The sequence below is a fragment of the Octodon degus genome, unplaced genomic scaffold (genome assembly GCF_000260255.1).
Source record: "Octodon degus isolate 3935 unplaced genomic scaffold, OctDeg1.0 scaffold00001, whole genome shotgun sequence".
Lineage (NCBI taxonomy): Eukaryota > Metazoa > Chordata > Mammalia > Rodentia > Octodontidae > Octodon > Octodon degus.
In genome coordinates this window covers 21,774,237-21,789,369 of record NW_004524577.1, presented here as the reverse complement: position 1 = coordinate 21,789,369, position 15,133 = coordinate 21,774,237, and the positions used below count along the sequence as shown (strand labels likewise).

General features: G+C 40.4%; 1 protein-coding gene across 2 annotated transcripts in view; it reads right to left on the bottom strand.

Moving 5' to 3' along the window:
• Mrps27 (mitochondrial ribosomal protein S27) overlaps positions 1 to 15,133 on the bottom strand; it is an 83,521-nt gene that overhangs the window by 5,839 nt on the left and 62,549 nt on the right. For both annotated transcript variants that reach the window (XM_012513559.2, XM_023703037.1), the window contains 4 exons: positions 12,164 to 12,278; positions 8,437 to 8,515; positions 5,763 to 5,878; positions 2,162 to 2,264 (listed from right to left, as the gene is read on the bottom strand). In XM_012513559.2, coding sequence (XP_012369013.1) covers positions 2,162 to 2,264; positions 5,763 to 5,878; positions 8,437 to 8,515; positions 12,164 to 12,278 — 413 coding nt within the window. The remainder of the gene's footprint in view (positions 1 to 2,161; positions 2,265 to 5,762; positions 5,879 to 8,436; positions 8,516 to 12,163; positions 12,279 to 15,133) is intronic.

Below are 15,133 nucleotides of genomic sequence, written 5' to 3'. Positions count from 1 at the left end.
GTGTGGCCTGCTCAGCCCACCAGGGGGCGGGGCTGGCTGGCATGTGGTGCTGGGGGATTGAACCGCGGTCCCTGTGGTTTGCTAAGCTTGTTCTAAGTAGGTGCTTTAGACCACTGAGCCATCTCACCAGCCCCTTTGAGTTCAATTTCAAGTACTGTATTGAAACAGTATTTGAGCAACAACAATGAAGTAAAACTGACCGTACACACTTTATAATACAAATGCATGTGACTTTAATTTTCCTCTTTTTCACTTGGGCTGGCAGAGACTTTTGTAAGGCTGCCTGAATGACTGACTGGTCTGAGGGAACTTTCAAGAGGATGCCATATCTGCCTCCACTGAGAGTTTCCCTTAAAACAGAAGTCAACAGAAATACAATTTTTGCTTCAAGACTCAAACTTTTCCCAGAAAAAGAAATTCCACAACTTTGCTAAATGAAAACTTTGTCAACATCTGATAACTTGCCCTTGCCAAGAAATGTCTGACAGTTTTGGAAAGTGCCACAGTAATCAGTGTATGGTCTCTATGAAAAAGGAACTTTTTTTCCTTTCCTTTACTTGAGTTTTATTAATTCTTACATTATAAGAGTCCTGGAGCTCAGCATGGTGATTTGGACTGGACAGGCTGACTGACTGCCGCAGCAGAAACCTGCTCTGCTCTAATGCCCAAAGTGACCTTGAGCTGCCAGGCCTTAAATCCACCTTCACTTAGCTTTCCTGGGAAGGATTTGGGAAAGCGGACAGCAGGCTACAAGCAGACAAAGCTTATCAAGCAACAGCTAATTTTAGAACTTTAAGGTGCCTGGGGCCACACAGCAGTCCTTGTGGCCACTGCTTTTACCAGGGTTAGGTGAGGCCATGCAAGGAGCTTTTGATCTGTTGGCTGCCAGTCACAAAGGGCAGGCCCTCTCCTAGTAAGTAACAGCGAAGTACACTTTCCTACCCTACCAACTTCCTCAATAATCCATACAACACATATAAATCAGTATCAACCATAGGTGGTAAATAAAGAAAATATGAATTTAAAAAATAGTGACCAAATCTTGTTAGTTTAACAGCCAGCCTAGCAAATTCTGAAAAACCTTGTTCTCAGTTCATATGTGAATCAGCACCCAAGAATGCCACATTATGTTCCAAGCGAAGATCAACTTCAAAAGCAGTCAGGCTATAACTTTGATTTCAAAACACCAAAAAAGAAGCAGAAGCAAAGAATGATCAAGAAGGCACTTTCCCAGAGGCCTGCCTTTGAAAGGGAGAACAGGAGACCAGTGAAATAACATGTGTTTAATATGTCTCCATGAACCAGGATACGTATAGGCTGCATGTTATTCGCTCAGAGGCCACAGGCTCCACCCAGATTCCAGAGGCCAAGGCTACCCCTCTTGACTTGGCCCTCTGTGCAGCTAGGGCCCCACAGGTAAGCCAGCGTCCCACTCACTGTGCTTCCCCCAAAGTGCCATTGGTTGTGCTCTTTGAGTTTCTCCTTCCTTCCTTGAAAAGAAAACTGAAGACACTAGTTCAGTCTTAACTTTTTAATTCTTAATTCCTTACCTCCTGGATTTAAGGTCTAAAGAAACAGGAAGACCCCTGCTAGTGCTAGGAAAGGCTTCCCTGGCTGACTTTCCTGACAGAGCCGGAATGTCTGCTCTCCACCTGGTCCTCATGTCCAATGTGCTCATCGTCACCCACAGCCGCAACATCCATTTCTCTCCTTGTCAGCAGTGGCCTTGGGTTTTAAGAACAGTCTTAAGAGCTGGCCAGATAGCTCAGGGGACTAAATCGCCTGCTCAGGCAGAGCGCAGTGGCCGCGCTTTGACCCCTGGCATGCAGTGCTGCCCTGCCCCAGGAGTGCACTGAGACAGTGACTGAAACTGAGTGTGGTGGCGTGTGCCTGTAATCCCAGTGCTTGGGAGGCTGAAAACAGAATCACTACGAGTCCTATCTGTGTGGTGAGATCCTGTAGATCCTGTACTAAATACATTATAAAAAAAAAAGTCTTAGACCTACCTTATAACTGTGGTCTATTTTTATGGCTAACAGTGAAGGTTGTACGTGGAGTTTCACTAATACGTTTAAATTGAATTATCATCTTATTACTAACTAGAAGACTGCAGTAATGTATCTATGAAGAACAACATATATAAAAGGGTCACTCAGCTTACCAAGAAGGGCATAGCCATATAACTGCGAACTCACACCCACTGAGTTCTTCTGTTTTAGGCCTGGAAGTAACAGGGATGCACCAAAGTTCCTCTCCTCTTCACACTGCAACAGGAATGCACCAGATCAGGGTCCAGCTAAGCAATGGATACTTAATGCAAGAATGTGATTTACAATATCACAGTGGGGATGAACTCACTGTAGTATTAAGTAAAAATATCAAAGTAACAAAGCCATAAAAAAATTACAAACCTAACTTTGTTAACAATTGTATAAGTATGTTTAAAGAAAAATACAAAATAATATTCTCTGTGTGAATAAATTTCTGGGCATCAAACTTATGAATATTTTCCTTCTTGTATTTTTCAAATTTCTGGCAATGATTAACAGTTCCTTTTACAATCAGAAAAGCAAAACAAAACTAAAGAGCACATGCTGGACCTGCACTGACCACTAAGGAAGATTCAGTGCCTGTCAGCACGCACACTCTCTCACACGGTTGTGGCATGAGGGAGGCTGCTTTTGAATTCTGCACAATTCACAATGATAAGGCTTTTTCTTTACAATGTTAAAGTAAGTATCATGAAGTCACTTTCAGATAGATGTGTGTTTCTTAAAAACAAATGAGGCAATCAGATGAACACTGAATGATTACCTCCTTCAACCCAGGGTGCAAAATCACACTTCAATAAAACGGATGCCTTCTGAGATGGGCGTGGCCCAAGAAAAACTGTTAGCACTGCTAAGCTTGCCACGTACTTGTGATAGCAGCAATGACGGGCACCTCCTTGGAAACGCAGGGCCTTGAGGGCAGCTTCCCAGACAATGGAGTCTGAGCGTGGCAGTACCACTTGAGTATACACCAGCCAGGGCTGCAGCCTTGAGACACACAACAGAAAGTTCAGCCTGCCCTGCACTCGCTTAGAGGTCAGGGAGAAAGCAGAGAATACATAAGGTCTGGAGGCTGCAATGGGGCCCAGGTGTTAACAGCACCCGAATTTCTTGACTGTGAATAGCCTTTGTGCAACATGAGAGCTCTGGTTCAAGGTTTTCCTGTGTGTGTCTGTGTGTGTGTGTGTGTGTGTGTGTGCGCGCGCGCACATGTGCACACTCATGACGGGAGAATGGGGAGAGAAAAACAACACTGTTGGGCAGTACAGATAAGTGAAAGGCTGATTAAGAACCAGGCTATTCTATGCTAAAATGCAAATCATTCTTAATTTAGGGAAGTTTGATTTTCTCCACAAACACTGCTTGAAAAGCCAATAAATAATAAATATGAAAGATTGAAACCATTTTTCTCCCTATAGATTGAAAGCCACATAAGCAGTGAAGTATATAAACAACAGTTACCTTTGATGTGCTAGGAATGGAGCAGGTATGGTGACAGTAATCAGAATAGTGATAGGGGTTGTGCATCTCTAGTCTCAAAATATGAAACTTTTCGAGCACTGATGTGACACGGTGAGTGGAAAATTCCATACCATGAAACTGTTTCAAGATTAAAATTATGAAAAGTATAAAATTACCTCCAGCTACATGCACGTGAAACACAAGCGAAGTCTGTTCAGACTTGGGCATCATCCACTAACTCATTAGCATGTGCAAATATCTCATTACGTGTGGGCAAAGATTCAAAACCTGAAGACTAAAATCTGAAACACTTCTGGTTCCAGGCATCTTTAAAAAGGGATACTCAGGTGTTACCTGACCAATGTCCTCAAGGCTTGCTCATTTTATGTGTGAGCCTCTCCCTTGAATACAAGGTTCTCCCCCCTCTTGGTCCCCTTCACGGCTAGACACCCTGGGAGAGTTGCCTATACTCCTATCTCTTGTTCCTAGCTCTAAACCATTCCACAGTGCACTTCAATTGGGATTCCTGCTCCGCTACTCTACGGAAACACAGGTTTCAACTCTATGCTCTAAATTCAGTAATATTTTTCATTCCTCAATCTCCAAATTTGTATCTTTGCCTGCTGTGGTGGTGCATGCCAGTAATCCCAACACTTGGGAGCCTGAGGCAGGAGGAGTTGGAGACCAGCCTGGGCTACCCAGTACGTTCAAGCCCAGCCTGAATTATACATCAAGACCCGTCTCTAAACAAAGGAAAACGATTGTATGTTCAGCTCCTATCTCTTGATTATGTTCCCAACATCCACCATGAAATCTCTTCACCCTCAAAAGCAACTCAAATTATAACAAGTTCAGGGCCAGGTTAATGATTTTTCTTCCTTATAAAACCTGGTCTTGTTGGGGAGATGGCTCAGTAGAATAAGCACTTCCCTGGCAAGTGCAAGGACCTGAGTTCAATCCCTGGTTCCACCAAAAAAAAACCCAAAAAACAAAAAACCCAAAAAAACACCTGGTCTTCTTTCAGTTCCCTTTCCAAACACATGATTCTCTCTGTCCAAATGAGTAAGAAACCAAACCATATTTGATCTCTACCTTTTTTGCTTATATATCCAATTCATCTTGTAATTTCTTCCAAAATATGTCCAGCAGGTACTCTAATTCCAGTACACCTTGGTTGCTAGATCATAATTATCTATTGCTCAGATTACCTGTATGTCTCTAACCTGGACTGAGCAGAATAACTATACTGCCATGAAAACATTTAAAACACCAAGAACAATGTAAAGTAAGTTATACTTAAATCTCAGTCATTATTGTTTTTACTGCTGTCAGTCTTAGGCTAGAAATAAGCAATGACTCAACATCCTAACTTAAGAGCTGAAGCCAAAACTTGGCATTCTAGAATTCTAGAACACAAGTGATCCAGAGTAACCATACCAAAATACACAAATGAAATAATCAGTATTTAATATCCTACATTGTGGTTAAACTGAGCTGCCCACCTGCTTCTTTGATACAGGATGTTCCCTGAACATTCAGCTCTCAATGATTATAAATGACCCATTTCTGGATGTCTCAGGTGACTCAGCCCAGCTCAAGTTTCAGAATGCCCACAAGAAGCCAGGGTGCAGCTGAGTGGAACAGTGCCTTCCAAATACACAGAAGGCCTGTATAACAAAACTACCTACACTTGCTCATAGCCAAAAGATCAAGAAGTGATATAGCTCAGCAGACTAAGCACTTGCTTAGGCAAGCATAGGGATCAGGGGCACCACATGCCATGCCAGTCCCGCCCCTGGGTGCGCTGAGCTGGAGACCGGGATTGGTACTGCACACCTGTACTCCCAGCACTGGGGAGGCTGAAAACAGGAGGATTACTACAAATCTGAGCTGCACAGTGAGACCCTGTACCAAATACAAAACTACCTGCCCGAGGTAGGACAAAACAAAACAAGACAAAATAAACAGCCCCTAAAACAAAACAAAAAAATCAAACCAAACAAACAAGCAAACAAAAAAACCAAAATGTATACTGGGATTCGATTTCAAATTTTCTCAAGCAGAACATCTGCTCTGCTTGAAAGCAGTAACTGATATGTCCAGAATGAACACTCCTTCCAGGGTATGCATGGCCACAGGAGGACCACATCGGATGCCTGCTTCTAGATTCTGAAAGCAAGTGTCTACACGACCAGCCACTGCTTGCTCTTCCCTAAAATTCTCAGTATTGCTGAAAGGCAGATTACTCACGCTGAGGTTGGTCTTCTCTGCCAGGCAATGATATAAAACATAGAGAGAAAGGAGCTGAGTGGAGGGCAATTCAAATTCTTCTTGCTTCATGATCTCAAAAACCACAGATAAAGCATCTGGCAAGAAGATGAAAGTGAAAATGAGAGGAAATTAGCTGGAGGTTAACATCACCAAATCTCTTAACTACAAAACTGGAACACAGGGCCAGGGAGATGGCTCAGTGGCATAGCACCTGCCTGGCAAGTACAAGGTCCCGAGTTCAGTTCCCAATACCAAAACAACAACAACAACACAAAACAAAAAAACCCAAACCAAAACAAACAACTCAAACACAGTGGAAAAGTCAACATAATTAAGAAGTAAAAAATGTATGTTCTAGTCCTAGTTCTTCTACAAAGTAGGTCTTTCCCAAGCCTTTAGTTTCTATTGTATGTACTGTAATATACTAAATCACGTGCTAGTACATCAATGTGCCCAAGGATATTAAATAAATCACTGCGCTTTCCTGGTTCCCAGTATCATCTTCATAGAAATAAAATACTATTTGTCCTATTTTGAAAGAGTTTTGGATATTCCTATAAGATAAAAAATATGGAAAATGCTTTGCAAATTGTGAAGCAAACTCAAGTCACAATGCCCATTCGTCAGATGAGCTCAGGCCTACAGAAAGGAAGTATATCATTTCTAAAGTATCCCTGACAAGCCTGGCCCAGGGGCTCAGCTGTCTGCCCCATCTCTTCTGGTGCCTTCTTTTTCCCTATTGAGGCAGAAGAGAACAAATGCTAAAAGAAATCCTAAATTCCTAGGCATTATTTTAATGTCAGAAAAAAGGTGGTAAAAAGGGAAAATGCTCATTCATAAGCCCTCTCCTATAACATACATTTGTTTGCACACAAATGCTGTTTACAGAACAGGCCTTGAAATATTCCTAATTTCCCTTGATCTGCTACAATACAGCTAGAAACTAAAAAAATCAAGTTCACATATCTGTCCACTAGTTAACTCTTGCACAAGAATGTTAATACTGGTTTAAGGGGCTGGAAGATAGCTCAGTGGAGTAAGCACTTCCCTGGCAAGCGCAAGGGCCTGAGTTCAATCCTCAGTTCTGCCAAAAAAACAAACAAACAAAAAAACTGGTTTAAAATATAAAGCCCACATCACAAATACAACAAACATTTTCTACTGATTGAGTTATTGTTAGTTTTGTATAGATTCATAATTATATCTCTCTTAAACCTCACAATGCCCAATAGTGTGTGTGCGTTTGTGTTAAGCTTCATAACACCTTTGTATCTACTGTGCACAGATTTCCCTTTTTTTTTTTGGCAGAATCTGGGATTGAACTCAGGCCCTTGTGCTTGCCAGGGAAGCACTTATTCCACTGAGCAATCTCCCCAGCCCCTATATTCATAATTATGAAAGTATTAGAATGACTTTCAGTTGTTCCTAACTGGCTGGTTTTGCACATACAGTGGCCCCTCCTTTACGGAGGCTATGATCCAGACACCCCCGCGATAAGTGGAAGTCAGTGAAGTAGCAGCATTATATTTATTTTAATATATATATATATATATATATATATATATATATATATATATTTTAAGGCTTTATAAGCCCTTCTCACACTCTTATAAACCTTTCCCACATGTTTAAGAACACTTCTAATGTTCTTAACCATTTTCTAAACTCGCAAACGTATGTAATTTTAATAACATACATACACTGTGCAGCATAGTATGTATTGATCCACTAAAGAAACAGGCACTATAAAGTGTATTCATTTTGATTTAATATTCTTTTAATATGTTAGAATTAACATTTCAACATATTTTTATATATTTTAAAAATTTGTAGGCAAAAATCATTGAAACTATATACTATGCATATAAATGTATACACAGTACTGTACATTATCACAAAATCCCATGATATAGTGAAAGATCTGCAATAAACAATTTAGATTAATATTTTTTGAAAACTTGTGAAATACTGAGTCTGTGAAAGTCAAACTGCACAATAGTAAGAGACTACTGTACTGTTATGGATCTAAAGGAGACCAGAGGTATACATTTCTATATTTTTATGCAGTGGAGAAACTGAGACAGACCAGACAGACCTGGAAGTGAACTAGTAAATCTAGCAAAATAGGGAATTGGTGGAGATTTTCTTTTAAATAAACCAATAATATTTTCAAAGAACACAAGGTTAATAACCTGGTTAAAAACAACACAAGAGTAAGTGCTTGCCTGGCAAACACAAGGTCCTGAGTTCAATCACTGGTATTGCAAAAAACAAACAAACAAAACAAAACAAAACAAAACAAAAAACCCCAATAACACAAAAACTAAGTTCTGCCAGCTATTCATTCAGAATACAAAATTACACATGAAAACTAAATCAGATTTACTTTGTTCTTTATTTATATTCTGTACTTCAGCTTGGGAAGTAAAATTAGACTAGCATGTGCAATGAACTTTCTCTATAATTATTTATGTACTTTTATATTTCCTATCCTATTTTTTTGCATAAAAGATAATAACTTTCCTGAAAACTTTTCTGATTTAAGGAATGATGTAAAGGTGTCACTGAGAAATAAATTAACGGGGAATGTGCCTGCATTATACTCTTCCCTTTGGAAGCTGGAAGACCTATAATAACTGGGATTGGTTCTTACCTTTGTAATTTTCTTTCTTTATGAAAGAATCCAGCAATAAGTTGAATGTAAAATTATCTGGAAAAATTCCATATTGAACCTATAATGAAAATGAAAATAAAAGGAGAATTTTTATTCATTTTAATTCGGTCTGTAATGTATGCCTATGTATTATTCAGGATAAAACCTGCCACCATTAGCCTTAAACTGTCTGACTATCATTTTACAGCATCTGTGACAGTGAAACAGAAGCTGTGACTCATGAAATTTGGTAAGTGGAACTGTTGGTCAGGGTGAGAAACTTGTGAGTGGGTGTCTGATACGAGACAATTGATATGTGAAAAATAAAGCTCCATTCTAACACCTCGTCAGAAGAGCTACAATGAAAAAAGAAAAAGCCAAGTAACTCCACCTCCCAGCAGTTCAGTGATTCTTTTTTACAAGGTATGAATAGCAACATAAAAAAGAATACTCAAGAGGAAGAATATGTAATACAGCATTCCCTGTACTTTAAAGACCCAGAAATGTGCAAATGTGTATCTGCCATTAACCAATCTCCTATCCGAGGACCTTGTGCTTACAAGCAGCTAAATACATAATTCAAACTCAGGTGGAAATTTTATGAATAGAATTTTAAGAATAAATGTGGATTTGCTTTAGAATTTTTTGTAAAGTGCTTTGAAGCCTCAGAGCCACAGAATCAGATCTCTGAGAATTTGACACAGAAACTTGAAGTTTCAATGAGCTTATGTGATTTTCATGTACACTCAAGTCTGACACCCGGTGAGCTGGATTGCAGCACATTTCTGTCTCACATTTGTAAACTTCAGGAGGACTGACCACCACGCCCCATGCTGCTTTGTTCTTCCCTCACCAACTGCTAGAAGCACCTGAGGAATTTCCCCAGTTGTTCCACTCCCTGGAGAGGTTCAGATATAGCCCTGATCCCAACTATGAGATCGTGTAGGCCTGACTCACTGTCACCAGCAGGCATGGGATGCCTCTGGTATGCTGATGGAAAAGCCTTTAAAAGCCACCCTTCGAAAGGCGGTAGCTCATGACCCAGTATCTATTATTTCTCAAAGCAGTCATCCAAATAAGCACTAATCCTTGAGGTAGGGTAAACTCAAAATATCTTAGGATGATAAATCATTAGAGCTAGAAAGAACCTCAGAAAGCAACTGGTCCACAATTCTCAAGCCTCAGTATCAATCAAAACCCACTGAGAGGTTAAAATCAATATACCTATGAGGGATAAAGAAACAGAGCACATTTCATTATTTTAGAGCAAAGTATCCAGTATGCTACTGTATGGTGGATTCATGTCATTAAGCATTTTGTCATAAATGTTCACAAAATATACAATATCAAGAATGAACTCCAAGGCAAACTATTGGCTTTGGGTGATGCAATTCACCAATTCTAATGATTGTGTCATTCTAGGGGTGGGATGCTGATTATGGGGGAGGTTATGTATGTGCTGGAGCAGAAAACAAAAGGAAAATCCCTATTTTCTGCTCAATTTTACTGTGATTCTAAAACACAGAATTTATTAAATAGCTAAACAACAATAACAGCAATACTTGGGTACCATACAGATTAATGCAATTAGTCTTAGAATTTCAGGGGTAGAAACAAGTATCTATAATTTTTAGGAAGTTTTTGGGTGACTATAATGGGCAGCTAGAGTTAGAAATCAGTGGTTTAGGAAGTACAACCTGCTCAAATTAGAGCTGAAAAACTAGGACCTAGAAGGAATCCTTCCTGAAGGATTTGGTGCAACTGGTGGACCCTGTGGGCATGTGACTTGGCTCTTTTGACCCTTCAGCTAGTGATCTCATCATTAAAAAGATTCTAGTAAGGGGCCGGGGAAATGGCTCAGTTGAATAAGCGCTTCCCTGACAAGCACAAGGGCCTGAGTTCAATCCCTGGTTCTGCAAAAAAAAAACAAAAAACAAAAAACCAAAAAACCCAAAAGATTCTAGAGGCAGCAGAAATGAGATTCTGTTTATTTTTCTACACAAGCTCTTCCTGTTTCATCCTAGGCGTCTTCTTTGAGTGTAACCTGTGTCATACTCTGAAGAGAGCTAGACTGAACTCACGCCTTCCTGTGAGCCTATCCCTTTCCCTCTTGAGGTTCAAGGCCATTACTTGATCATCTAAGGACCTGGCTTAGTCTTCTATTCCTCTCCTACCCAGTGACTCAGAGCCACTCCCCATCTCCATCCCAGTATACTGTATACTCTAGGCCAACGGGCAGCAAATGATTTTTCAAGCATGCATCTTTTGATGATCAGCTTAAATGATACTTTATATTAATTCTTTTCTTCCAATTGGATTCCTTCTCTTAGTTCCTCTTCTACTGGTGTTCTTGGATGGCACTTACATTTGGTTAATATTAGATTTAACAGTGAACTTGCTTTACTGCCTTATTACCTTATCTGCTTTCTGAGGGCAAGTAGCTATTGCTCATTCTTGTGGTCACCACTACAACTAATCTCCATCTGTGTCTCACATACAAAACTGTGTACAATGTATGCAAAGTTGAACTGGGCTCAAGTCATGGGAATAACTTCCACTCAGAAAGGACACAAACACAAAAATGAGTATTCCCTGTAAGTTCACACTTTCAAGGTCCAGTGAGACCCACAATACCAACACTGGACGCTCTAGTCTATTTTGTATTTTCCTTCATACCATGAAAGCAATAAGTACTCAACGCCTGGGTGGAGTATAACATACAAAAACATCTTAATCATGGCCAATTCTTGGACTTGATTAAGGGGAGGTATCAGGGGACTTAAAAGGGACAGCATGAATTACCTAGGAGAAGTTTTATTTATTTTTGATACCAGGAATCGAACTTAGGACCTTGTGCTTACCAGGCAGGTGCTGTGCTACTGAGTTATATCCCTGGCAACACTGTCTTTTAAAAAACAAACAGTTGGGCCAGGGAGATGGCTCAGTGGAATAAGCGCTTCCCTGGCAAGTGCAAGGGCCTGAGTTCAATCCCTGGTTCTGAAAAAAAAAAAAAAAAAAAAAAAAAAGTCAGAATATTCTAGAAATCACATTCTAAATAGCAAAAGTGGTCATTTCCTCCTACTCCCAGACTTCATCAAAAGGAATAATGGAGGAAATTTAAGGCTCAAGGGTTAGGGATTGAGAATAAAATGAGCCCAAGTGCAGAGTTCTTCTGATTGGATAATCTTTCACTTTTACCTATCTTTCCTGACTCATTCTTCTTGGAAAAGCAGCAGCTCTGGGATTTTTATTTTTGATTTGTTCACTGATTTATATCCATCCATATTCTGAAAAGGGTTGTCTGAGGGCAAAAAATTTAGAGTAATTTCTAGTGCTATTCTCTTTTGTACTATCACAGGTAAAAACACCCTATTATCTAAGCTCAGAAAACATGTCATGAAGCCACGTGATAGTTTACACCTAGATTCCCCTCAAAGCCTCCTGCTCTCTGAGATGGGTCCTTTAGAAGGTGACTGGATTATGGAGACATCATGCTGTTAAAGGCGGGTATGACCTGAAAGGGTGTATCCCTTCCCCAGCTCCTCCCTTCACACTCTGCTTCCTGTGCACCATGACATGAGCCGCCCTCCTCCATCCAGGCCCTTCTGCCTGAGCCCTGCAAGGAATGACAGTACGAAACGGGCTGCAAATCAACATCTCTAAATTGTGGGTGCTGGCCGGGTATGTTGTCCCAGTGATGTGGACAATGCCTAGGATAGCTACTCACCTTATTGACAAGGGTATACAAGGCTTTGTCTTGGGCACCATATTTTAGACACTGCCTAATCCACGTGTGGATAGTCCAAGCTCTTAGGTACAAGCAGTTGGGACTGTGTCGAAATCTAAACAAAGCACAAGAGAGAAAGTTGGTGTTAGCTCTTAAACATCTATGAAAAAACATCTCCATCAGCAGGTCCTTGTACCAAGTGTAGTCAAAATGGCCAAGGTCTGAAAATCAACAAGTGAGAAAACCTGAGGTTGAAACTCATTAACTGTAAGTCTGAATGAAAGAGAAAGCAAAGTAATAAGAAAATTATAGAAAATTTATTCCTTGTTTAATAATTCCTGCTTCAATATGTTTTAATGAGATTTATGAAAAAATGATTCAGGTAAAATATTAACTATGGCATTGTGTAAATACATATTGTAGTAGGGAGATGAAAATCAGAAGCTGATACTTTATTAGTTCTTAAAAACAGATGAGGATAAAAATACAAAATAGCATCATAGTTCTAGAGGGAAATCTGCTTTGGGCATTACTGCTATTTGTGGCACTTAACAGACTAGGGCACTTTACTGAATTGAAAAACAAGAAAAGGATTTATGAAACTAAGGCTGAGCGAGATTCAGCAGTCACAATGCTGCCGACCTACTCCAGACTCCAGTCCATCCCTCGGGCTCCCACAGCTGCCCACACCCCAAGAGTTCCACACAGCTCAGCAAGAGAACTGTACTAACAGCATTCTCACCAAACCATTCTTGATGCTGCTCTCACCCCCAGTCTACAAACACCGCAAACAGCTGCTTCTCCTTATTCCTCAAGGTGGGACAAAAGACTGAGTTGGGGAGGAAAGAAGGCTGTGAGGAGGACATGCGTGGAGAGAGGGCTTTGTGGCCCTTTTTGTGTTTGTTGTGATTAGGATGATCTTTGTCCTCTCACATTAGCTGAATCCCACGCATTTCTTTTAACCATCAAGAAGCAGGTCTGTTTCTGGGTTCATAAAAAATCAGATTTTTGTTTTAAAAAGAAAAAGGTAAGACAAGACTTGGAGCTAAAGGATTCTATGCCACGTATGAGTTGAGGATGGAGGCTAACAACAGTGTGTTTGAGAGGTTCATTATTCAACCTGCCACTTGCTATTTCTGCCATCTACCATTGGGATAGTTTCCTTTACAACAGGTGCCAAAGCAAAAGCTGAGGAAGGAGAGGAAGAGAGAAACAGTATTGCATTTAGGTTATCTATGGGCTCTCTGGTGAGAAGTTGGGCAAAAATAAGATGTGAAAGTATCTCAGAAGTGTAGGATCATCTAGCCCCCACCCTCTCTGTGGTACTGGGGACTGAGCCCAGAAGGACACCACCACTGAGTGGCAGCCCCATCCTTTTTTATTTTCACATTGAAACATTTGAGGAAAGGTCTTGTTATGTCGCTCAGGCTAGTTTCAAACTTCTGGTTCTTCTGAGTAGCTGGGATGCTGGGTATGCACCGCTGGATCCAAGCTCCACTTTAAAAATTATCTCAGGTTTGCCTGGAACATCATTTACTCTTTTGTACCCCTTCAAAATCCGTACTGGACAGGTGGACTGGACACTAGATCTAATCTAAGATGAAAGCAAGTTTTGTCCCAGCATTTTATGTTTTCTCTCACAGTTTCAATTCAATAGGTGTGCTACTTGGGCCCCTCTCCTTGTGACTGAAAATCTGAGACATGCAGTGTAATGACCAATGAGAAGTTATTTTATTTTTAGATGGCTGGCATGTGGTGCTGGGGGATTGAATCGCGGTCCCTGTGCTTTGCTAAGCTTGTTCTAAGTAGGTGCTTTAGACCACTGAGCCATCTCTCCAGCCCCAGTTATTTTATTTTAAACGAAATGTTTTTGAAGTTCTGGGAATGAGTCCACAGTCTTGTGCTTGCAAGGCAAACACTGCTATTAGCTGGCCCTCCAGACTATGTTTATTTTTAAAAGAGAACACCAAGTGGAATAGCAGTGTACTACCTCAGTGATAATGATGGTTCCACATGAGGTATACATTCCCTAGGTAAGTGGGGCAGGGACTGGCAGGCTCCAATGATTCCTTAGGGCCTGACATAATTCTTGGCCCACAGTAAAACATTTGATTTTTTTTTTTTAAACCAGGAATCAAACTTAGTACCTTGCACTTGCCAGGCAGGCGCTTCTGCTGCTGAACTATCTCCTCATACCCCCCACCACAGTAAAATTTAAAAAAAAAGAGGGGACTTCAACCAGCACCTGTATTAAATACTATTATGTGTGGATCATTTTGTTAACATCTATGGTACACGAGTACATTCCCTTTGTGGAGCGTTTATTGCCACATTAAAAATAAACATATACAAGTATTTAACAATAATAAAGACATGTGGCATAGTTAAGGACCGAAGGAACTGCTAGGTGTTAAAGAGGTTTTGCTGGGCCGGGGAGGTGGCTCAGTGGAATAAGCGCTTGCCTGGCAAGTGCAGGGACCTGAGATTAATCCCTGGTTCTGCCAAAAAAATAAAAATAAATAAAATAAAGAGGTTTTGTTGTAGGGGTTGTCACAGTTAGACCATTCCTCATTTTAAAACTAAACAAAATGAACAATGCTAACTATCTTCTTTACTCAAAGTTACTCTATACCTAATTCTCACTTACATCTAGTTTGCCTTAGGAGGTCTCCAGTGACCACTGAGGTTATGACCTTTTCTGTAGACGGATTTGAAACCACATCCATGGCTGCATCTAGCCCAACACCTTTCTCTTATTCATGGTCAGCAGTCTAAAGACTATAAAGAACAACAAAGATCAATGGGGGTACTCAGCTACAGACCTTTAAAACTTAACTTATGTTTATTTATTCATTGATTTATTTTATGTATTTGGTACAGGGTCTACAAGGTCTCATTATGTAGATCAGACTCATAGTGATTCTCCTGTTTTCAGCCTCCCAAGTGCTGGGATTACAGGCACGAGCCACC